This window comes from Equus przewalskii, chromosome 7 (genome assembly GCF_037783145.1).
Source record: "Equus przewalskii isolate Varuska chromosome 7, EquPr2, whole genome shotgun sequence".
NCBI lineage: Eukaryota > Metazoa > Chordata > Mammalia > Perissodactyla > Equidae > Equus > Equus przewalskii.
Window position 1 is genome coordinate 44,930,895 of NC_091837.1, and position 25,768 is coordinate 44,956,662.

The 25,768-nt window shown below is 38.6% G+C and overlaps 1 protein-coding gene across 7 annotated transcripts in view; it reads right to left on the bottom strand.

Moving 5' to 3' along the window:
• The window catches only part of LPIN2 (lipin 2), a 91,084-nt gene that overhangs the window by 13,452 nt on the left and 51,864 nt on the right, over nucleotides 1–25,768 (bottom strand). For 6 of the 7 annotated variants that reach the window (XM_070627489.1, XM_070627486.1, XM_070627487.1 and 3 more), the window contains exons 3-8: nucleotides 17,262–17,357; nucleotides 14,017–14,318; nucleotides 7,630–7,737; nucleotides 6,574–6,700; nucleotides 5,345–5,690; nucleotides 2,166–2,265 (exon numbers count right to left, since the gene is read on the bottom strand). In XM_070627489.1, the coding sequence (XP_070483590.1) occupies nucleotides 2,166–2,265; nucleotides 5,345–5,690; nucleotides 6,574–6,700; nucleotides 7,630–7,737; nucleotides 14,017–14,318; nucleotides 17,262–17,357 (1,079 nt within the window). Of the gene's footprint in view, nucleotides 1–2,165; nucleotides 2,266–5,344; nucleotides 5,691–6,573; nucleotides 6,701–7,629; nucleotides 7,738–14,016; nucleotides 14,319–17,261; nucleotides 17,358–24,448; nucleotides 24,572–25,768 lie in introns of those variants that run through there. The other variant, XM_070627490.1, reaches the window with a different exon arrangement.

The following is a 25,768-nucleotide window of genomic DNA, read 5'->3' on the forward strand; positions in this document are numbered from 1 at the left end:
AAGTCTCTTAATCATGAATGTTTACTGCTCTACACCCTTTGAATGGTTATTTACTGTCACACTGAGATACTGCTCTAGAATTTTCAAATTCTTTTATTTTATTCAAAAAGTCGGTATATTTAATGTATGCAATCAATGTATGTAATCTGGTGAAGTTAGATGATCTCTAGAAAAATCTCAAATTTGAGCAGTAGGTGGCAGCAAAGTACAGATATGTCATAAATGGAAAAGTTCAAAAGCTGTTATGTTTGCGTTTGAACCAAGAAAAGATTTAGGTTTTTGGAAATTTTCTTCTCTTAACAGCAATGCATACCCATACCACAATATTGAGATTAAATGGAATAGCAGTAAGTTCTCCTCACCGGAAATGGTGAAAAAGCCAAAGCCCACCTGAAGCAGAAAACCTGTTGTTACACTGGGGTTGAGGGGCAGGGCCAACCCCAGGGGAAAACAAACAGAAGGCTGCTGTGTGTTCACAAACTCGCATCTCCTCCTCCTTGGCACAGGGCCAGGTCCCCTTACAGTCAGGTGTGGCCAGGTGACCGTGTGACCAAGTTGTCAGACAGGGACAGAGGGGTGCTGTGCCCTTCCCCAGCCTGGCCCCGGAAAGCTCCCCTCTGCGATTCTCTGTCCCTTCCACAGGGGTCCTGCCAGGGTGGCGGAGCCTCAGGGTGGAAAGAGCTTGTGCTCCTGAATCCCCATGTGCAAGGCCTCCCACCAAACACTGGCTCTGGAATATCCCACGAGCAAGAAACAAACTTGAGCTGTGGTAAGCCACCAAGGTCTTGAGTTTGACCAGACAGAGCAGCTAGTATTACCCTAACCAGTGTAACCTCCAAACACAGGGAGGATGCCACCTGACTCCACACGTCGCCAAATCCACAGGAGTAACGTGATTTATATTTAGCTATAATTATAAATACCGGATATTCAGTCAAGATGACAATGATCACGATGACAACAAAATAATTGATTACAAGGATCACAACAGTCTATCTTTAAGTATTTAAGAAATGTTTCCAGAAATAATTCATTCATGAGGTAAGAGCTTGCTTGCTGTGTGGCAGTGACCCCCCACAGTCAAAGTCTAACAGAGCACAGCAAGGTCCCATTGCATTAGTCACTCTCATTGTTTGAAAAGGAAACTAAGAAATCTACCTTAGGGATACCAAAGTAAATAAACGATTAAGGACAGGGAAATATGATGATTCTAAGACAGCTTACATTTTAACAAAAAATGGAGCAGTTTCAATGTTCTCACCCTAAAAACCCAACTGTTACTTATACAAAGTAGACATTTTGAGACAAATTTAGGGCAGAAAGCTAGGAAGGAGTTTTAAGGACCTTCCAAAAATATATATAAAAAATTTAAATATCTTGTCAATCTTTCTATTTTAAATAAAAACAATGAAATGTTTTTCAATAACTTATTTAAAAGTATTTAATCATGTATGCCTACAGTTCAGTATATCCAAGCCATACTTCCGTGGGGCAAAGTAAATTGGTTTTTGTAATCATAGAGTATTATAATGGAATTTCCCTAAGAATGGAGATGAACTTGGGAAAACAGTACACATATATCATATCTGAGGCGTTAGAGTTATTCAAAGGGGAAACTTGTGAGGTAGGCCAGGGAAGTGTGACAGTAGGGTGAGCTCTAGGGATGTGGGGGGCAGAGGCCAGCTGGAATGGTGCCTCACCAGACCTGGGCCCGAGTTCAGAAAGCCTGGGAGCTCAGACTCACTGAAGGAGTGAAGGCATTCCTCGTAAAATGTTTTCAAATAAAGATATATTACCTTTAAAACGCATAATAAAATAAATGCTAATGAATTTTCCGAAGCATCTTGAGTTTGGATTAATGCCTGTAAGGAGTGCTAATCTAACGTCATACCCACTGCTACATCCTTATGTAGGTTTAACTAATGCACCTCTTCTCCTTCCATTGAAAATTTCTTCATATTAAATAGGTAAATTATTAGTTTCAAATCACTATTGTCCAAACAACACATATACAATTTCTGGATTTTCCAAAATCTGAAGCAATCATCCAACTTAGCTAAAAGACACCATCATCCTGCTCTTTTTTCTCAGACAAAATGTTTTGCTTCAAAATAGCTACAATATTTCAGAGCTGTTCACCTCTCAACATAGAAAGAATACTCTACCTTTTAGGGAAATAGAGAGCTGCAACTTCAGGTTCTAGAGCCTTTAAATCATCTAGGTAAATATCATCAGGTCCCTGGTGTTGGCTTCTCTTGTGGACACCTGTTCTCATAGAAAAAACACACCAGAGAGAAGAACTTGGTTATCCTTCATTTACAACTCTGCAGGAAAATAAAGGTTTGCAAATAATAAAGCTGACCATGATGAGAACTGCATTTTATTTTAAAGGTGTTAACTAACCTTTGCACTTGTGTTGGTTCTCAACCATTCATGAAATCGAAGAGAAATTCAGTGTCACACACATAACAGTTGCTCAATGAACATATACTAATTTGCTCATTCTTTAATTTGCTGTTACATGAATAATCCTAGCCTTTAAATCATACTTGATGATAAAGTTTTTTCATATTTACAGTATGAATAAGCACAACCAAATCTGATGAAATCACTGGCATTGAGCAACCATTGTTCTAAAACCATGAGGGAAAGGTTGTTGGGGAACAGAATGGTGACAGGGTGCCAAAGCATTACCACATATGACCTTCTGATTGCAAAAGAGAAGTCCTTTATGATAGACAAATCTGGCAGACAATACCTTAAATGATCACATCTAGAATCACTAATAGTGGGACATTTTAAGGTGTAATATGAAGTACCCAATATATCCCATAAAGTAATCCTCAAAACATAAAAAATATTTAACGCACATCTAATTAAGCCTCTATATCTGTACTGCCCACTAGGGTAGTCACCAGCCACAAGTGGCAACTGAACACCTGAAGTGTCCTAGTGTGAAGTGAGGTTATGCAAAATGTGTTAAAAAATGTATAAAACACACACCAGATTTCCAAGACTTACTATAAAAATTGTAAAATATCTCAATAGTTATATTGATTATTTGTTAAAACTATAACAGTTTGCGTTTACTGGCTTAGAATATATTACTGAACTTACTATCACTTGTTTATTGTACTTTTTTTTTTTTTTTTAAAGATTTTATTTTTTTTTCCTTCTTCTCTCCAAAGCCCCCCGGTACATAGTTGTATATTCTTTGTTGTGGGCCCTCTAGTTGTGGCATGTGGGACGCTGCCTCAGTGTGGTTTGATGAGCAGTGCCATGTCCACGCCCAGGATTCGAACCAATGAAACACTGGGCCGCCCGCAGCGGAGCGCGCGAACTTAACCACTCGGCCACGGGGCCAGCCCCCTTTATTGTACTTTTTTAATGTGAGAAGACAACGTTACACATGTGGTTCACATTACATTCCTGTTAGTGCAGTTCTAGAGCTGACTTCCAATCTAAGAAACATGGGGATGTCACCGTGAAGAAAAACAGATAAATCCAGAGCACGAGAAAGGATACAAGACACTTGGCTGAGCTCTTCCAAAGGTCAGCATCATGGGTGTAGAGGGGGAGAGAAGTGTAGTGAGGGAGTGTGTGTATGTGAGAGAGTGAGGGAGCATGTGCGTGTATGGGGGGGATGGGGTTGTTCTAAATAAAAAAGACTAAACATAAAAACCAAATGCAACATGTGAACCTTGATGAGATCTTGGTTTGGAAGGAAAAAACCAGCTAAAAAGCTGTTCTTGGTACATTTGAGGAAACATGAATATGGCTTCTTCAAGATGACAATGGTACTTGTATATAGAAAATGTTCTTATTTTTAGAAAGTGTATCTTGGAATATTTACCAAAATGCCTGCAACTTGTTTCCAAATGGCTTAAAACAATACAAAAATGTATGTGTGTGAGTAGAGAGACAGAGGGACAGAGAGAGAGAGAAAAAGAGGGAGAGAGAAAGCAAAAATGTATAAGAATTTTCCTAATAAACTGTTGTGGGGTGGGGAACGAGGCCAAATGAATGGTGGAAACACTCAGTGCTCCTATGTCTAGTCGGCTCCTACACTACGTACTAAGTTTCCTAGACTAAAACCAAACACTCTCTCTGAAAACTGGATTTTTCCCTCAACATTTCTTCGCGTAGAACACATGGTCTTTGGTTCCAGGAGAAGTGAAAGAGCAGGCACACCAAGTTAAGCTGGGTCATCAGCTGAAAGACCACAGTTGGCCACAAACACCCTCGACAAATTCTTTTCTTTTAAATAAATTATTTCTGAGTGATCCCAAAGGTCCATACCAGTAGTGGATATTTACTAAGCCAGTTTGTGATTATTCAACCTCTGGTGCTAGAATTTTTCAAAAAGTGAAGTAGGTATTTGGCTATATGTGACAATGGGTATTTTTAGTGAGAGTTTTACTTCCCTAAAAATAGGGCCTGAGGCCAATGTTCAGACAGTGAGTATGTTCTGGCTCTTATTGTATCAAGTATCAATGGATAACTTTATATATATATATTTTTTTTTAAAGATTTAATTTTTTTCCTTTTTCTCCCCAAAGCCCCCTGGTACATAGTTGTATATTCTTCGTTGTGGGTCCACCTAGTTGAGGCATGTGGGATGCTACCTCAGCGTGGTTGGATGAGCAGTGCCATGTCCGCGCCCAGGATTCGAACCAACAAAACACTGGGCCACCTGCAGCGGAGCACGTGAACTTAACCACTTGGCCACGGGGCCAGCCCCAACTTTATATTTTTAAATAGTAAGAACGTTCTGATTTACTCAACTTGAGTTCTAAAAGTGAGGCAGAAATGTTGAGCCAAGAGTTAGACTCTATCTTCTGTCTGTTTTAGAGGGAAATAATCAAAGAAAGAAGAGCACGCATACTGATAATTAGTGTACATTTATTTATATCCCATATTTTGCAAAAAAGTACTTAATTTGGCCTCAACTAACCAGATGTTTCAGATGAAAACATTTTTCTCTAGTCTAATTTTTTGTGTTTAAACACGTATAATGTTTTAGGATTCCACTTCACTTTACTGACAATAAGGTGTCAATAAAGTGGTTAAGTTTACTCATTAACTGATTTGAAAATTGCTGTTTATTTTTTCAATAAATGTTTCTCAAGTGCCACCTGAGCAGCAATGGCAGGGAGGAAGTCAGGGTCCTGCTCCAGCGGAACCTGCAGTGCAGTGGGGGAAGCCACGTTAAACAAGCCATTCGTGTGCGACAGGTTCTGACCAGGGAGTACCAAAATAAAGGCAGCCACCACACGCTATCTGAAACACTGAAATAATTTACCATCTAAATTAGAGGCCCTGAGGCCACTAAACAAATGATTACCTTTCTTCTTTGACGGCGAGTCTACCTTAGCTGCTGGTTTTGATTCTGAGGGAGCCTCCAGCAACAAGGGGTTAGGAAGCTGGTCTGCATCTAACATAGATGAAATCGGAGGTGGCTCCAGGAGAGGTTCGACAAGTCCTGCACCTCTAGTTGCATCGCTCATCTGCTTACACAGGGCTCTGGGTTTGGGTTTCACTATGGTACAGACCGTTTCTCCCATGGAAGCATCCTTTTCAACCTCACTGCTGAGGCTGTCCTCACTTGGAATTACCCGAAAATGGGTATTTTCTGACGGTGTAATCGTAGCTGTCCTAGGATGATGGTCAGATCTGTCTCTTTTGCTGACCTAAAAAAGTGGAATTGTTTAAAAATTAAACTACTTTCAAAGGTGTTTGTTATAATCTATTTCTTAAGCTGGGTGCAGGTAAATGTTTATTTTATTTATAACAACACATTCAGTAAATACATTATTTTGTACGTGTGAAATATTTCATAATTAAGAAGTGGGAAAAAAACTAATAACTGAATTTTGTTCAATATCCTGATATTTATAAAAGAGTTATATTTATACCTGTTCTACTATGAAGAGTTAAACACTGGAGAAGACTGAGGAAATATGACAATTTTTACATACGTAGAGGGAGAATATTCATTTTGATGGAGAAAAGTTGAGTGCTACACGACAATTTAGCCCTGCTTGGTCTACCTCAAGGCTCTTTTAAAACAATGTGAAAGTGGACAGTCAAGTCTCAATGCAATCATACATATTAGCAAAATGTATGTTTTTAAAAAACTAAATTAAATAGAGGGGTTAAGCATTTTCTTTCTCAAGAAATACATCTTACCAATTCTTGGTTCTTTCATTATGAACTGGCAAAAAGCTTTCATAATCAATTTCCTGTTTAAAATTTCAGTGTGGAAATTTTAGTTTCCTTTAGCTACCTTTAGAATTTTCCTTATTAAAATGCTAATTAACAATCAACATTGTTTACTAAATAAAAACACAGACAAAATAATGCTAGGTTCCTTCTGCTGTAAACACATAGTACAAATGTTACGAAAAACATTAAATCTGGATTTACTTACGTAACCACATGAGGGCACTATCATCGTTTATATTCATTCAAGTGAGCTCGCTCAGAAATCGCCCCTGCCCCTTTACTCATGGACGAGGGACTCCTCACATGTTTTTAACTGGACACACTTAACAGGCAAGTAAACCCTAGTACCTTGGTGGACTCTGGGAACCCGCCCCACGTCCACTCCATGTGGGACTCAGATCTGAGCAGGCTCTCGGCAGGTTTCACCTCCAGCTCTGAATCGCTCTTAGGACACACTGCCGTTGGGGAATAGGCGCTGCAAACACAGGACAAAGAAATGTGACAACTTTAAAGTCAGGAACCTCAGTCTTCCTGAGCTCAAGAGATTAAAATAAAGTCTGAATACATCGGCTCTTTCTTAATTTTTTTTAGGAAGATTAGCCTTGAACTAACATCTGCTGCCAATCCTCCTCTTTTTACTGAGGAAGACTGGCCCTGAGCTAACATCCGTGCCCATCTTCCTCTGTTTTATGTGGGACGCCTGCCGCAGCATGGCTTGACAAGCAGTGCCATGTCCCACCTGGGATCTGAACTGGCGAACCCCAGGCTGCCGAAGTGGAACGTGCAAACTTAACCGCTGCGCCACAGGGCTGGCCCCTGAATGTATCAGCTTTATCCTGCAGATATAAAGACTCTATTGAAGGAAATGTCAATGATTTCTTCCACTTGAGTTCTTTAATAATGAAAACAACGCCAACTAGTGTTTATCAAGGATTTGTGACTTACTGGGTCCCCTGTAAACACTGTAAATGCATTATCCCATTTGATTCTCACAAGAAATCAGTGAGAAAGGTAACTTCACAGAAGAGGAGATACATGGAAAGATGGGCTAAATAAACAAAATTAATGTGAGACAAACTGGATTTGAACAAAGTGACTGCATGTTTCTTCACAATATTATCCACATTACAGTTAATAGTTGATACTAAAAGATTACAACATAAGAATTATAGAAGGCCAAATTCTATGCTGATTAGACAGATCTAGACTGACCAACATTGTGAGAGTAAGTCAGATCAAGTTTAGGAACAAAATAATTATTGACAGGAATATCCGTATTCATGTTAAAAAGTACACACTGTTCCTCTCCGTACGAGAGAAATGGGAAATATTATAGGTGAGTAACAGAAAAGCTACTTAATATATCTTTCCTTTAAGAAACTTAGAAATTTCAAAAATACCTACTTGTCTAAAGGGGACCAGTCTCCATCAGATAAGGGGTAGTGATCCCCAGAATGGAAAAGCAAAGGCTCTTTATATTCTTCTTCCTTTAAGGAAGCATTTGAGGATCCTCTGTGAAAGGAAAAAAAACAAAGAAAGGCAGGAACAATGACATTTATGTCAGCTTAAAAATAGCCCCCAAGTCTACTGACACATCATGTAAACGATACAAGTGAAGAAGGCCAAGTGATTATTTACTAACCCTCTGAAAATGAAAATGTGAAGGAGAAAGGGGAATTCACTGATGCCATCACTGTACATTACTGCAATCACTTTTTAAATATGGGATAAACAAAGGAAGGACAGAAAAGATGATGTGATTAAAAATTCCTTTTTACATCCCTTAGGGGTAATGGATTCAAAGGCTAGAAGAAGAAAACTAAGGCTTTATGTATATTTCATTCAATCCTTACAAATCTGAGGTGGGACTATCCTATTTTAGATATTAGGCATCAAGGACCCAGAGAAGTTGACTAACTTCTCCAAAGTCAAAAAAGCTAGTAAGTAGTTGGATTCAAAACAAGTAGGCTCTTGTTCTTTCCACTGTCCTCTCCTGTATATTTCAGAAAATATATCAGCTGAAAACAAGGGCTATGGCTCAAAAATTAAAAAATACCCTAAGAACTCTTAAAAACCTATAACCTATTTTTCTCTTGGCCTGGCCCAAGCATTAACTGAGAACTATCTCCTTACTTAGAATCTACATGATGTCAGGATATGAGGAAGATGATGCAAAAATATGATAAACGCTTTAAGATTCATACACAGACCTCGGAACTACAGGAGGACGAACCAATGCTAGCAAGGTTTTAATTAATTCACCCTTTGGCATTCTTGAATCTGCAGAGTTAGCAGAACTAACTTGCCATATAACCTCGAAAACATCCCTCAGAAGCACCATGGGCCCCAGTTTCTCATCTTTATTTGGAAATTTTTCACTTGTCCTGTCTACTTCACAGAGTCAGTGTGAGATTTACGTGATGTACTATACTGAAAACTCTGAAAAGTATAAAGAAAAACTCTGCAAAGTGTGAAACACTACAGCATACAAGTTTAAGAACTTCTTACAGAAAATTCAATGTTCTACTAGGGCAGATATTAAATGTAAAAATGAGAATATCTGTACCGCTTAATTTGCTAGACTAAAAATAGGACAGAAAACAGTTTATTAGTTTTTAATATTGTTCTTCTTCCTTTATATCTTAATTTAACATACTCTGCTTTACCACTAACTTTGACATGTAATGGTTTTTCCACAGGGCTGCGTCTTCTAATTTAAGGTTTTCTTAACTCTAATCTTCTTTCTCTCAGAAGGATTAAACTCTGGCATACAACGCTAATTCAAAGGGAGAAAAATATATACTTGAAAAAGGCAGACATCTGGGTAAAAATACTCTATTTCTTAAGAAAGGAAAACCAGATGCTTATGAACAGTCTTATTCGCCAAATTTGAAAGGACAGTACAGCTTAACCCATCACTATTTACATATTGGAAAGTGGTTTGGAAAGAACAATGTAAAAGCCACAGAAACTTTTTGTTAAAAATATTTTATTTTTGGAATGTATTTCACTGCAGTACAAAAAGTAAGCCAAGAAGAATTCAGAAAGCAAACTGGATTTAGTAAAATATTGAGAGACCAGAGAACAGGCAACATTAAGAATTTATAACCCCAGGAAGACACGAAATGGCCTTCTCTCGGCATATCCTGACAAAAATAGAGCCCATAGTTCAGACCTATTAGAGTGATGGAGAAGGGTGCTGATGCTGAGGTTCCTTTCAGTCCTACGATTCATTAACTAAAATAAGACTTCTAAAAGTCTGCTAAGCACTTTTCAAAATGGCACACATGGCTGAGAAGAGGCCATCAGTTACGCAGACCATGACAGAGCAACTTAAAACTAAGTACATGTCTTGAGAATATAATGGAGTGCATATATCAGAATGTGAAGAAAACAGTATGAACGCTGATTACACCTAGGTCAAAACATAGGACAAATATGTACATTAAAGCTGAACAGCAGAGGATTTGAGTAGGGTGACCGTTAAACGCTGAGTCAGGGCTGGGGGATGGGAGGTTCAGTTGCTGAAGTTCCTAAGTGTGTATAGAACACTTCAGCCTTCACAGATGCACTCCAACATCACGTCTTCAAACTCAATGTCATTTTCTAAACCAATCACCTTCCCTATTCAAAAGCCAAGAGAGGTTACATGATGTATACAAATGTCAAAATTCACTGACTTGCATACTTAAGATCTATAAATATTATTGTATGTAAATTACACCTCAAATTTTTTTAAAGGAAGGAAAAAATCAATAGAAAGTTAAAGTAAATAGCCTGAATTATTCATGTGGGATAAATTAGAGGGACTAAATGAGTTTTAGTCTATTTAAGTGGTAGTATGTAAGAGCTAAATGGGGTTGCTAACTATCATGAACAAAGATCCGCTAACTCTGTTAACAACATGTTTATCCTCAACATTAGCACAGCACTGGTAAAAAAAATTTCAGTGTGGCTAAATGATCTAAGTTTACAATTGGATATATGACATGTCCCATAAAAGATACCTCAAAATAGGGCTGAAAGGAGACCTGTAATGTTCTCTGTCTGTTGTGTCGAAAATGAAGGGGAGGAAAGACAGCGAGTAAGCTGCACAATTGACTCAGGTCACCACAGAAGAACATGGAGGGTTCTCGAGAAGCCAATTACTGATCAAGAGATGAAATAAGCAGCCTCAGGGCCATAGACGCTCCCTGTGAAAAGTCTCAGGCACCCTCTACGTGGCTCCCAGATCTACCTTGTAAGCAAGTCTGCTTTCGTGGATTAAAAGAAGAGATTCCTTTCTAACGGTATAGGCTTACTCCTCCATTTTTGTTACTGCTGGGTATTTTAAGTATTTCCATCAGTGGCACATTTTGTATATTTGCTCTCAAGATTGTGCTACAGCACTGTCCACTCTGAAAAGTCTCTTCCTTCCAGAAGGCTACTTAGGCTTAGGTGCAATGTTTTTAATACATATACACACTTACACAGCCATCCATCCTCTGGAAGGATCAACAAGGCTTCCATGATATATTCAAGTCAAAAGTTCATCTTTAGGAAGGGAGAGAGGCTCACGAGGTACAGTTTATGCAAAGCCCTATGTAGTTTAAAGCTCTCCAATTTCCATCAATGAGTTTCTTCTAGCTGTACAAAGGCAACCTGCTTTAAAGGATGATTCCGTCTTTCACCTGCCTCCTACAAAGAGCCTTGATTAACCTTAATTCTACTATTATCAATGAAATTCCTGGAAAGTAAGGAGTTGAAATAGAATGCATTTAAAAATAAAAACCTATTTCAGTATGTTCTCTGGAAACAAGGTGTCTTTCCTAGGTGGTAGGGGCTGAGGAGGGGAAGATATTTGAAAGCTGCATATCCCCAATCCCATGTAATTTCTGGATCTCACAGGTGCAAAAGGAGTTGACCTCCTATTCTTCTTCTCTCAGATTTAACACACTATTTAATATGCTGTTAATACTTTTGACCCCAAATATCTTCTCCTAAATTATTTTAGAATCTAGATGCTGAGCTAGAAGGGGCCCTGCAAACTATGCAGTTCAATTCTCTTATTTCACAGATTAAGAAACGGCAGCCTGGGCGATCAGGAGGCTGCTGTTCCACCCTCAGAGGTGTAACAGGCCCAGGCCGCCACTTTTTTTTTTTTTTTTTTTTTAAGATTTTTATTTTTTCCTTTTTCTCCCCAAAGCCCCCCGGTACATAGCTGTGTATTCTTCGTTGTGGGTTCTTCTAGCTGTGGCATGTGGGACGCTGCCTCAGCGTGGCCCAACGAGCAGTGCCATGTCCGCGCCCAGGATTCGAACCAACGAAACACTGGGCCGCCTGCAGCGGAGCGCGCGAACTTAACCACTGGGCCACGGGGCCAGCCCCCAGGCTGCCACCTTTCAGCTCAGCGCTTATTGCAGCATTCTCCTGACTGCTACATTCTGTCTTTTTTAAGTACTAATTTCTGTTGGCTGCCTAATTAAGCAGATCCTGTTTTAGGGAAATTTTAGGAAAGAGTTCCTCCAAGTGGCAGCATCTGTAATTCACTGGTGACCTAAAGAAAAAGCAAACCACCAAGCTCCTGGTAATTATTATTTATAAGGCCATAGTTTACCTGTGTTCTGACATGCCTCCTTACCAGGCAAGAAAGGTTCTGGCCCTGAGAGAGAAGCTAGTGGCCACATATAACTGTGGACCACATCAGTACACGGACAGATCTGGTTGGCAAAGCCTTTCGCACAATCAGGAGAAGGAGGGCACACACTAATATCTGTGCAATGCATTCACTTACACACTCCTTTAGAATGATTCTCGTGCATTTAGTAGGTGACTCTGCATATGTTTTAGAAATGTTTTAACTTCCTAAACGGAAGCTGGAGGTTGTTTTAAGAGTTCAAACTTTGCTCTAACAAAGAACATGTCAACAAAACTCTGGAGGCAAAAGTGTTACTTCAGTGTTCTTTCTGGTGGATCTTGGAAGAATTCTAGTTAGCAAAAATATTTCAAAGAATTAAGGCACTTAAGGGAATATTACAGTGTTAACCCAAATTAGCTAACCTACACATTTTATTACAAATAAGCCAAAACTTTTAAAGGAACTGTTTACTCTCTTCTTAATAGCATCGAGATCAAGCAACAGAAGATCTAAAAGAGTCTTTTAGTTTTTCTCCTAGGGAAGGAAAAGATAAATAACCCTTAAGAGACTGAAAGCAGAAAGAAAAAGGATGGGAAGAGTCTCTTTTTAAGAAATTGTGATACTTATTATCTTAAAATTCTTTGGGAATCACTGACGTAAAACTGGAGTTTAGAACATTTATAATTAAGCTCTTCCCAGCTAGTATTTTGATACTGACACACAAAAAATTATCCAAATTTGTTGGTTTATTTAGAATTTTAAAATTTTATAGGTATAAGTTTACCCTGCTCTATAGAGTCTAAAGTACTTTTTCACTCTTGCATCGTCTTTTTGTTTAGTTCTAACAGAGGAATTCTGCATTCTATCAGAATTGAAATCAAAGTCTAATATATTCAGCATGGGAGGAATGAGAAACACCATCATAAATATGACAGTTGATAAGTAATAAAAAGAAGATGAATAGAAAAAATTTCATATATTAAAAATTACTATTGAATGTAAGATTTTGTTCCAGGATTTACAATTCAGATTTTAAAATTTTAGAAAATGAGCGAACAGTTTTCCCAAAAAGGAGATTATACTATGTTATTCACTAGCAGTGTAATTATAGTAATAATATATTAATAACAGATTTTTTTTCCTGACAATCATTTAAAACAAAAGCTTGGTAAGTACTAAATCAAGGCAGATTTACACTTAGTTTATACTTGGTTTCTGTAACTGGAGAAAGAAACTATTTCCTCTCTTTTCCATGATGAAGAGAACTTTAACAGCACCAACCTTCCTGGAAAGTAGGGCAAGATGTCAGAGCTGAGGTGAAAGCATACAACTGTAGCAGCATCTACCTCATAACACCATCCTCCCCCAACCACTTCAAATAAAGGGCTTGGAAACTCAGGGTCATTTTTGGGCAGCAGCTTCTCGTGCAATGGTCATCAATAAAGAGAACCACCCCAGTGACACCCGTACTGTTCTTCCAGTGCCAGGGCAATCACTGAGTGGAACAAGTGGAAGACAATCTTCTAAAAACCAAATCCAGAATGAAATAATGTGTTCTACCCACAACTGTTACCTCTTAAACCCCAGGTAGTGATGATTTGAAAACTGGCATATATTTTGAGCCCTTCTATTGAGCTGGTAAATAAGTAGTGATCAAGATTTCTCACTTTATAAAAAAAAGAAACCTCCGTCGCTCTTCAACTTATTAGGATATCTTGACGGTGGCCTCAAAACAACTCTATACTTTTCAGGAACAGGTGAGATACCAAGCACAAGACCGCTGGGTAGGGAGGTACACAGGATGTATCTGCTTCCACTCCTATCTGCCTGCCCAGGGGCAAGTCACTAGTTCAGAGCTTCTTTAGGACTTAGGATTTATTTGGCTTTTGGAAAGCTACTGGATGAAAAGACACACATTGCCAGTCTGCTTCAAATGATATTTTAATATCACAGCAGGATGTCTGATGGAAAATTTCACAGAGTTGCAGAAAGGAAAAAAGAAAATGCCTCTCCCACTTGATTCCACAATAAACTGTCAAGGGGAAAGAGAAGCCCAAACCTCAGGCTGTAAATACAGATACACAAAAGAAATAACAGCAAATCGTGTATGAGCTTTGTCCGCAGCACGCACCCTAGCACCTGCACAAAGAGCCCTCCTGGATTGAGAGCCCTACCTTGCTGACTGGGCCCCCTTGTCATCGTCAGAACTCAGGTTCACATCCACGGTGTCCTCTGCAGCAGGGCAAGTGGCCTGGTCTTCCTTCTTACTGTCCTGTTTGCATTTCTTTCTCCTTCGTTTTTTTTTTTTCACAGAACTTGGAGCAAAAACTCTCTCCGTGTCTAAGATGTGTGAGATGTCTGAACTCTGAGATGGTCTTTCATTTCCACCAGATTTCACCAAACGGGTGTCAATATCTTTAAAGAACTGATCTTCAGTAGGAATTGGTGAGGTGGCAAGGTAAGCAGGAAGCTTTTCCTTAAACAGAACACAGAGAAAGAAAAGTCGTCCCCGACAAACTGGACAGTGAATCAAAACAATGATGAGTTCTTTGCGTCTGTGAATTTCACAGGGGAGAAAGAACACACCGTCCCTGAAGGGGGGGTCTCCCTGAGCCAGGGCACTGCCGCTCTGCTCTCACTGCATCTTCACCCTGCTGCACACAGCTAAGTGCCAGCTCATCTCCATCCACCGACCTGAATACATTTGGAGGAACAGATATACCAAGTCAGCACAAAACACACGAAAACTACAATCAAGCAGGGCCAATTAAATTCTCTGTAAAGAGAAGTTCAAACCAGCAGGAGCATTCTGAGGAGGTGTTAAAGCACTCTGTCAAGAGCTCAGAAAGAATAACAGGATAAAGCAGAAGGCAGGGATCACAACTACCCTAGCAGACAAAGAGCAGCAGGACAGGGAACGGAAGGGAGGAACGACAGTAAAATCTAGAGGGGCTAATTCTTGTGTTTGTGAAACTACCTGAAGGTGGAAGAAGGTGATTATAATAGAGACAACACCCTGTTAACAAATGGAATTCATGGATTTTTAAATCCTAAAGCATTTAAGATAGCCTTCCAGGAATTCAAATAAGAAAATAAGGCCCAGTAGTTAGAAACAATTAAACTCCTAATTTAATATCAAATAAATGATTAAGTTTGGTGTTCAGGAAAGTAACTTCTTACTTACTGGCTTGATTCCTTTGTATCACGGGGGAAACAGAAGGTAGGCAATAGAGAGAGAAATTAACCTCAGATAATTTAGAATACTCAACTTGTTACATAATACTCCTGAAAATAAGTGGGTTTCCATAATTGCTTTTTGCGGGGGGGGGGGGGTAGCCCTGAGCTAACATCTGTTGCCAATCCTCCTCTTTTTGCTGAGGAAAACTGGCTTTGAGCTAACATCCATGCCCATCTTCCTCTACTTTACATGTGGGACGCCTGCCACTGCGTGGCTTGACAAGCAGTGCTAGGTCGGCACCGGGGATCCGAACCCCAGGCCGCTGAAGCAGAATGTGCGAACTTAACTGCTGCGCCACCAGGCCGGCCTCCTAAATTAAGCTTTTGAATTTGGCCTTGGTAAACATTACCCTGAAGTTGAAGTTTTGTTTACCCAACCAAAATTTGTATTCACCAGCAACACACACAAAGAAACTGTGATGATAGGATATGATTCTGTAGGCCCCCAAGGCACCCAGGTGATAGGCTGTGGTCTCTGACTTCCAGGGCCTTTTAATGCAATGGTCTTTGCTATGAATAAAGTTTACTTGTACTTCTTAAAAGCTGTTTTGTCTCTGGTGGTGTTTCCTAGTTCTATTACAGCACTGGTTGTGTTGAGGGGGAATAGAAATAACCTGAATGTCTTATCAGTATGAGAATGATTAAACAGTGGTATAGTCATACTATGAAATATTTTGCAGCTATTAAAAGAATAGAGTTCGATCTAGAAATACTGCCTTGAAAGGGATGTTGATGACATGTAGTTAAATAAGAAAAGTTTGAGAGAAACAAAAAAGTAAAACAATGGGAGCCAGAAGGCTTTTGGTAATGTTTATTCCCCTTTAAACTGTGAACTCCTGGAGAGTCGGGGCGTGTTTTATTGATAATTTGTGGTATGGAGTAGTGACTTCAATGCTGTTGGATGAAGTAACATTTTTTAAAGTGAAGCACACTAAAGAAAATCTGGTCAATTTGGTCATATATGGAATAGGAAAAGAAAGCTGGAAAGTTGACACTCTCCAAGTTGACCTTGCTAAGCACAGTTTTCAATGGAATCATCAGAAGTGACCATGAGAACCAGCTAACAGCAACACCCTAGTCCTCTCACTTGTTCATTTACACGAAGCCCAATCAGTGTTATGGATTACACATGATTTTAAGAAACACATCAAAAATATTTATTCTTGTGACAACTCATTTATTGTTTCATTCTGCCTTTTGCCTCAGTGTCTGATGACAAAAAAATTTTGCTTAGGCAAAGTAAATGCAAACAAGGTTAATATGAACACAAGTAATTAAGGTACTAGGAAAAGTACTGGTCTTGTAATGTTGCCCTTCATAATTACACTGTTCCATTGCTGCTTTACATACTTCTACCTAAGTTGTTGGTTTTTCTCTACAATAAAAAATGATCATCTCATTCTTCTATTGTTTATTTTTTGATGACTTTTTTCCTTATCGCATCAAACTGGCAGTTTGTCTTCAAAACCAAAAAATGTAGTCCTGTATCCTTAATAACTTGAAGGTTATCATTTTTGCTATCTGAGATTTTACTTTTTATGATGAAAGATAGAACAACGCCTTCTAAGAATTTTTTAAAAGATCCTTACTACACGCCTCGAGAACAGTTTACCACCATTCAAATCAGTGGATACACAGAAGTGAAAGGGGAAGACAAACCGTGCTCTCCTGCTGAAAGAAGCCAAACATGCAATAACTGTTGATAAAGGGTAAAGACCACAATAAACTAATTCACGTGACTGTTCAAGGTTAGGGATGTAACGTCCCTAACCAAAATGGTAAACATGCTTACCAAGTTTAAAGGTCAAACGTACACAAACAACACACAGCCTGAAGATACACGCCTTGATTACGTAGGCAGAACAGAGTGTACTGAAGTCAAGGTGTAAACTGTAAGAGACACTAAAGAACAGTCGCTAAAGACAGAGGACAAGATGTACCTCCCTTACAAAAAGAGCTTTCTGCACGCTCTCTGTACCCTGAAACCTGGTGTGGAGAAAATTTCCTCACTCCTCCAGCTCCTTTCTGACAGCTTAGTTCTTCAACCTAAAACTACAGCTTGTCTAACCAGCAACAATCTTCTATACAACTAACTATGAAAACTGCCAACATTTCTGACTGGGGATATGCACCTGAGGCCTGAATACAACGCGTAAAGTGGATGAGACCCACTAGAACTTACATATTCCTCTTCAGTCTCCTCCACAAAGAAAGCTTCTCCATTGTCACCCAGTTTCATGTGAAGATCCACTGCGTCGCCGTTGATTTCTATATCAATCTAAGGGAGAAACAAACTGTCACTTAGCATTAAGAGTCTTTCCTTCAGGCTAAACCAAGCCTAAATTCTGGGTTCTCAAGCCAACTTGGTACTGGGGTTCCCACAGTGACAGCCCAAGAGAAACACTGCTACCTGCCCCACATCCCACCCTAGAAAACCAAAGACACTAGGGGATGGGTAGCCAGAGATTGAAAGAAAATGTTTTATAGTCTAATTTTATAACAAAATTTTTCAATTAGTTAATTTCCCGAATGTCATAAAATAGGGGAAATATCACCGTCAAACATTTGAACACTTTCCAAGTTATAACACAGGCAGGCCTCACCTCGTATAGTTCAGATAAACACAAATTTCAGTTACCACGGTGTGTTAACTATGAGTAACTGCAGAAAGGACAAACTTTAGTGCCAGCATTTCCATCCACAAGTCACTACGTAAACAACAGATGCCCATCATGATCAGTTACTCATCACACCACTTTTTTGAAGTTTATCAGTGACTGGTCTGAGCACATTTGTTATTCAGTTCAGGCACAGACAGTAAAGCACGTAGTTGTGTTGCCTCGTTGTCTCCCAGTGATAAACCCTTGTGACATTTTATAAAAACGGATAATTGAGAGAGGAAATTGGCCAAGGTCAAAGTGTAATAAAGAAACAAAAAGTAACAGTGTTGGAAATAAAATTCAAACTGGATACAAACAGAGTTAAAGAAGAAACAGCTACCTGTGGGCACAGTGATCCTGCTACCATTTGAGAAACTTGAGATGTGCGGCCAGGAGAACCTGGTGAGGGTGAGCTTATCCACACAAAGGAAGAATGGTTGTGACGAAAAGAATGAAGATGGCCCAGAGGAACTGACACAAGGCAAAAAAACTTCATGTTAAAGGAACTCTCAAAGATACTTCATGATGCTGAAAACTCCAAAGGATGGAAAATTGGAAGCTGATCCAAGCTTAGAAAGGAGTATGATAATTTGCCAAGACAAGGAAGAGATGCTTGCTCCATATCATAAGGTTTACATCAAGAAGGCAAGCACTGTTCAAACAAACTATTCTTGGTAAGTTTTTTGACAAAGAAATAAGACCTTTAGTTCTCAATGTTTCTAATATTTTAAATCGCAGTGTACAGTCATGTGCCACATAATGACATTTCGGTGAACGACCAATTGCATATACAACAGTGGTGCCTTAAGATTAGTACCATGTGGCCTAGGTGTGTAGGAGGCTATACCATCTAGGCTTGCGGAAGTACACGCTACGATATTCACATGACAAAAAAATCACCTAATGATGCATTTCTCAGAATGTATCCCCATCGTTAAATGATGCATGACTGCACTAAATACTATTTTTCATTTTCCTATACATTTATAACTGGGGAAATTTTAAAAGTTTTGACAAAAATTTGTAAAGTTCATGGAAGAATCCTAATTTTTTTCAGTGATATAGCTTGCTTTGAACAATTTCAGCTTGCCCAGTCATATTAATGGTCTATACTACCATGCAAAGTGAGAATTGTTTATACATAATATTAAATACTATCATATCACTTAAAAATAATGTAGTTGTTTGAGGAGGAGATTCAAGATGGCAGCACAGGAAGAGCCTGAACTTACCTCCTCCCATGGACACACAAATATACAGTTACATACGGATCAATTCCCTCTGAAAAGAAAGTGAGAGCTGGCTAAACACCTGCTGCTCAACAAAAAATAAAAAGGACCACATGGAGGTGGGTAGGAGAGGCAGAAAAATGCTCTCACCAAATACTCCACTCCTGGCCTGGCAGCACACAGTAGGGAGGGATCTCACCAGACGGGTGCTTCTCCTGGAGGAGCAGGGAGATTACTTAGGCACATCAGGCACCCCAGCCCCTGGGATCTACACTGGAGAGACGAGCCACCAAAATGTGTAATATAGAAAAACAACTGAGTTGACGGCAAAGGGTCCCAAAGTGCTATAGGAAACTAAGATTCTCCTCTCAAAGGGTTCGCCTGTGGTCTCACTCACCCTGAGACCCAGTGAAATAACAGCAGTTTGAAAAGTGCAGACTATTTGTGAAGGAGAGTCGTTAGTGTATCTAAAAGCATCGGCTGGAGGGGCGGGAGATGGCAGAAAAACTCCCCAGGGATAGAGGCACCACTGTTGCCCTCCTTGCTGATGGTTCAACATGTGCAAATCAATCAACATGACATACCACATTAACAAAGGATAAAAATCATATGATCATCTCAATACATGCAGAAAAAGCATTTGACAAAATTCAGCATCCGTTTATGATGATAACTCTGAACAGTCAGTAGAGAGGGAACGTACCTCAACATAATAAAGGCCACATATGACAAACTCACAGCTAACATCATACTCAATGGCAAAAAGCTGAAAGCTTTCCCTCTGAGGTCAGGAACAAGACAAGGCTGTCCATTATCTCCACTTTTATTCAAAATAGTATTGGATGTTCTAGGCACAGAAATTAGGCAAGAAAAATAAAGGCATCCAAATTGGAAAGGAAGATGTAAAACTGTCACTCTTCACACATTACATGATATTATAGAGAAAACCCTAAAGACTCCACCAAAAAACCAGTAGAATAAATGAATTCAGTAAAGCGCAGGATGCAAAATTAATATAGAGAAATCAGATGAATTTCTATACACTAATAATGAGCTATAAGAAAGAGAAATTAAGAAAACAACCACATTTACAACTGCATCAAAAAGAATACAATACCGGGGTCAGCCTGGGGTTCACAGGTTCAGATCCCAGGTGCGGACCTACACACTGATCATCAAGCCACGCTGTGGCAGCATCCCACATAGAAAACAGAGGAAGACTGGCACAGATGTAAGCTCAGAGACAATCTTCCTCAAGTAAAAAGAGGAAGATTGGCAACAGATGCTAACTCAGGGCCAATCTTCCTCACCAAAAAAAAAAAAAAAAGAAAGAAAGAAAAAGAAAAAAGGAAAAAGAAAGAAAAAGAATAAAATACCTAGGAATAAGTATAACCAAGGAGAAGAAAGACTTGTACTCTGAAAACTATGACACTGATGTAAGAAAATGAAGATAACACAAATGGAAAGACACATCATGCTCATGGATTGGAAGAATTAATATTGTTAAAACGGCTATATTACCCAAAACAATCTACAGATTCAATGCAATCTCTATCAAAATACCAATGGCATTTTTCACAGAATAGAACAAAGAATCCTAAAATTTGTATGACACCACAAAAGACCTTGAATAGCCAAAAAAATCTTGAGAAAAAAGAATAAAGATGGAAGTGTCATGCTCTCTGATTTCAAACTATACTACAAAGCAATAGTAATCAAGCAAGAATAGACAATGGTGAAAAGACAATCTTTTCAAAAAACGGTGTTGGGAAAACTAGACAGCTACATGCAAAAGAATGAACCTAGACCACTAATCTTACACCATATACAAAAATAAATTCAAAATGGATTGAAGACTTGAATTGAAGACCTGAAACCATAAAATTCCTAGAAGAAAACACAGACAGTCAGCTCTTTGACGTGGGCCTTAGCAACACTTTTTTGGATCTGTCTCCTCAGGCAAGGGCAACATAAATGCAAAAGTAAATGAGGCTACATCAAACTAAACAGCTTTTGCATAGTGGAGGACACCATCAACAAAAGGAAAAGGCAACAAACTGAATGAGAGAAGATGTCTGCAAATCATACATCCAATAAAGGGTTACTATCCAAAATATATAAAGAACTTATACAACTTAATGCCAAGAAAACAAACAACCTGATTAAAAAACAGGCAGAGGACTTGAATAGACATGCTTCCAAAGAAAACATACAGGTGAAAGGCACATAAAAAGATGCTCAACCTCACTAATCATCAGGAAAATGCAAATCAAAACCCCAATGAGATATCACCTCACATGGGTAAGAATGGCTATTATCAAAAAGACACAAAATAGGGGCTGGCCCCGTGGCTGAGTGGTTAAGTTCGTGCGCTCCGCTGCAGGCGGCCCAGTGTTTTGTTGGTTCGAATCCTGGGTGTGGACATGGCACTGCTCATCAAACCACGCTGAGGCGGCATCCCACATGCCACAACTAGAAGGACCCACAACGAAGAATACACAACTATGTACCAGGGGGCTTTGGGGAGAAAAAGGAAAAAAATAATAATAATAAAAAGATCATTAAAAAAAAAAGACACAAAATAACAAATGCTGGAGAGGATGTGGAGAAAAGAGAACCCTCATACACTGTCAGTGGGAATATAAATTGGTGTTGCCACTATGGAAAACAGTACGGAGATTCCTCAAAAAATTAAAAATAGAACTACCATACGATCCAGCAATTTCATTTCTGGGTATTTATCCAAAGGAAACAAAAACACTAAAGCAAAAGATATATGCATCCTTACGTTCACTGCAGCATTATTTACAACTGCCAAGATATAGAAGTAACGTAACTGTCCATTGACAGACGAATGGATAAAGATGATGTGGTACATATATATACAATGGAATGTTATTCAGCCATAAAATAGAATGAAATTTGCCGTTTGTGACAACATGGATGGACTTAGAGGGGATTATGCTAAGTGAAATAAGTCAGAGAAAGACAACTATCCTATGAATTCACTTATATGTGGAATCTAAAAAACAAAAATCAGACTCATAGATACGGGGGGTGGTTTGAGGAGTGGGCAAAATGGGTGAAGGGAATTAAGAGGTACAAACTTCCATTTACAAAATAAGTCATGCAGACGTAATGTACAGCATAAGGAATATAGTTAATAACATTGCCATAACTTCGTATGGTGACAGGTGGTAACTAAGACCTATCATGGTGGTCATTTTGTAATGTATATAAAAATCGAATTGCTATGATGTACGCCTCAAACTAATATGATATTGTATGTCAATTATACTTCAATAAAAAATAATAGTCATTTTTCTGTAGGCTGTGACACCTGACAATAACAAATGAACGCCAACTTTCAAAACTCTTATGGGTAAACTTGTAAACTCCAATTTTAGACTGCTGAAGGGATATAAAGATGAACATATATAAAGATATAGATATAAATAGAGCAGTCCATAACCCAAGTGTACTTAGCTCTGAAAGGCCCTTATGGGGGGAAATACCACATGGTCTGCTGGGTTTTTCCCAGCAGGCACCAGTTATTCCTTCTGACCCGAGACTGAGTGCTGGTTCACATCCAGTCAGTGAAGGCAGCTCCATCTTCCCAGGAGCCAGGTAAGGACGGGATAAGTACCATCAGATTAAAAAAAACATTAGTTGACTATGTTGTCAAAATGCTTGTTATAAAAATCCTATGTAAGAATAACATAACCACATGTAGTGGTAAGGAAGAAAACTAACCTAAACATCTGTAAAACAGTATTTTCACTAAATATTCTAAGTCTAAAGACAAAAAGAACTATAAATAAATATTGTACAGTAGTTAGTAATTGTTTCAAGTCACAGAGATGTGGATTGGCAATTCTGAAACTATTTTATGTATATTCTAGGATTGAGCAGTAAGTAAATATATCGTGGATAATGACAGGCATGTTTCTCACTGTTGGAGGAGGATGTTACAAATAAGGAGACGAGGAGGAACCCTTGTGGTGACGGACTGGAATGAGAAGCATGAGGGTGAACTCATGATTTTTACAGACAGATATGGGGGTGTGTGTGTGTGTGTGTGTATACACACACAGATTTTCCAGCTCTGCCCACTGAGAGGGCCTAGAAGGAACGACACCTCAGTAGTAATGAGCACACCAAGTGAATGGATGCTTTGTTCCTACATAGTATTTTCTAATAAAAGGAACCAGGGCTCCTTGGAGAAATAAAATAATTCCAGGGCTGAGGTAGGGGAAGTAGAATGATTTTTAAAAATTTTTATTTTCATTTTTTCAAGAACATTCAGTTCTACTCTCTTAGCAAATTTCAATTATATAGTCCAGTGTGATCAACTATAGTGACCGTGTTATACATTAGATGCTCAGATCTATTTTTTTTTGTTTGTTTTATTGTGGTCTTGTTTCTAACACTGTGAAATTTCAGTTGTGCATTAATATTTGTCAAACACCATATAAATGTGCCCCTGCACCCCTTGTGCCCACCCTCTTCCCTGCTTCCCCTGGTAACCACTAAATTGTTCTCTTTGTCCGTAAATTTGTTTATATTCCACATATGAGTGAAATCATATGGTGTTTATCCTTCTCTGTCTGGCTTATTTCACTTAACATAATACCCTCAAGGTCTATCCATGTGGTTGTGAATGGGACAATTTTGTCTTTTTTTATGGCTGAGTAGTATTCCATTGAATATATACACCACACCTTCTTTATCCAGTCATTAGTCACTGGGCACTTGGGTTGCTTCCACATCTTGGCTATTGTGAATAACGCTGCAATGAACATAGGGGTGCATAAGTCTCTTTGTATTGCTGGTTTCAAGTTCTTTGGATAAATATCCAGTTGTGGGGATAGCTGGGTCATATGGTAATTCTATCTTCAGCTTTCTGAGAAATTTCCATACTGTTTTCCAAAGTGGCTGCACCAGTTTGCATTCCCACCAGCATTGGATGAGGGTTCCCTTTGCTCTACAACCTCTCCAACATTTATTACTTTTTGTCTTGGTGATTATAGCCATTCTAATGGGCGTAAGATGATATCTAAATGTAGTTTTGATTTGCATCTCCCTGATGATTAGTGATGTTGAGCATCTTTTCATGTACCTATTGGCAATCTGTATATCTTCTTTGGAAAAATGTCTGTTCACATCCTTTGTCCACTTTTTGACTTGGTTGTTTATTTTTTTGTAGTTCAGTTGTGAGCTCTTTATACATTATGAAGATTAACCCCTTATTGGATAGATGATTTGCAAATATTTTCTCCCAGTTGGTGGGTTATTTTTTCATTTTGATCTTGGTTTCCTTTACCTTCTAGAAGCTTTTCAGTCTGATGAAGTCCCACTTGCTTATTTTTCGTTTTCCCTGTCTGAGTGGACATTGTATTTGTAAAGATCCTTTTAAGGCTGATGTCAAAGAGTGTACTGTCTATATTTTCTTCCAGAAGTTTTATGGTTTCCAGTCTTACCTTCAAGTCTTTGATCCATTTAAGTAGATTCTTCTGGAATATCATATGGTGCCAAAAAGTAAGGAAGTGCTCCAAAGGACTCATCTTGAAGAAGCTACTAATTGCCAAATCTGGGACAATCTGAGCAACTAAATAATAATAATAATGGATTATAACCCAAAGAGTAAAATTAATATTCTTGAGTACATACTAATCTAAATACATAATTGAATAATTAAGTAAACAGGAGAGAAGGATAGCTCTTCAACACAGGAGAATTTCAATTAATAAATGGAGTAGGAAGGATGGAAACAAATCATTCGGCAAACGCCACAGCAATAACTGTTGCAGGCAAAATTCATCAATGTATGCTAAAATTCATAGGCGGGAGTAGTATGATGAGAAACAGGTTATCTGCATAGTCTCAAAGTTTCTCCCCACAAGTAAATTTACAATGGAGAAACCTAGAAGACACTATTAACCTAGTGATCAAAGTCAACGTCACCAGTAATGAGAGACAGTAGTGATGGGACTCCTGAGATCATGTACTGAGAAGGGCACACTGTTACTGTGTGTTATTCTCACCGAAATGAGAAAACTTCAGACAAACTTGAACTGAGGGGTAATCTACACAGTAACTGTTCTGTACTCTTCAAAAGTCAAGGTCACAAGGAAAGAACTGTTAGACAATACAAGATGAAAGCAATGTGGGATCCTGGATAGGACCTGGAATTTCTGTTCCAGGATAGGACCCAGGAACAGAAAGAGAAGAGCAGTAGAAGAACTAGTGAAATCTGAATAAGGTCTTTAGTTAACTGTATTATACTAATGTTAATTTCCTGGTTCTGATAATTGTACTATGTTCACATATTGTTAACATTAGGAGGAAGAGGTTGGATGAAGGATATATGGAAAGTTTTTAAACTACACTTGCAACTTGTCTGTAAATCTAAAATTAAGTTAAAAAATATGTCAATGTCATAAAAAACAAAGACTGAGGAACTGTCACAGATTGGAGGAGACTAAGCAGACAGGATAACTAAATGTTCTGCATCTTGATTGTGGAGATAGTTTCATGGGCACATACATGTTAAAACTTATCGAATTGTATCCTCTGAATATGTGTAGTGTATTAACTATAAAACAAGAAAGCTGTAAAAAAACGAGCAAACAACAGCATAAAAGAAAATGGGAAAAATAGGCAACTAAGAGTTAAATATAAAATAAGTAAAAATATCCTGTGTAAAAAAAAATTCCTACGTAATTTAAGAAAAGTTAATAAAACAATTACTTTACACAAAAATTCATTTGTCTTTTAGTTTTTAAAAGACGGGGCTATAT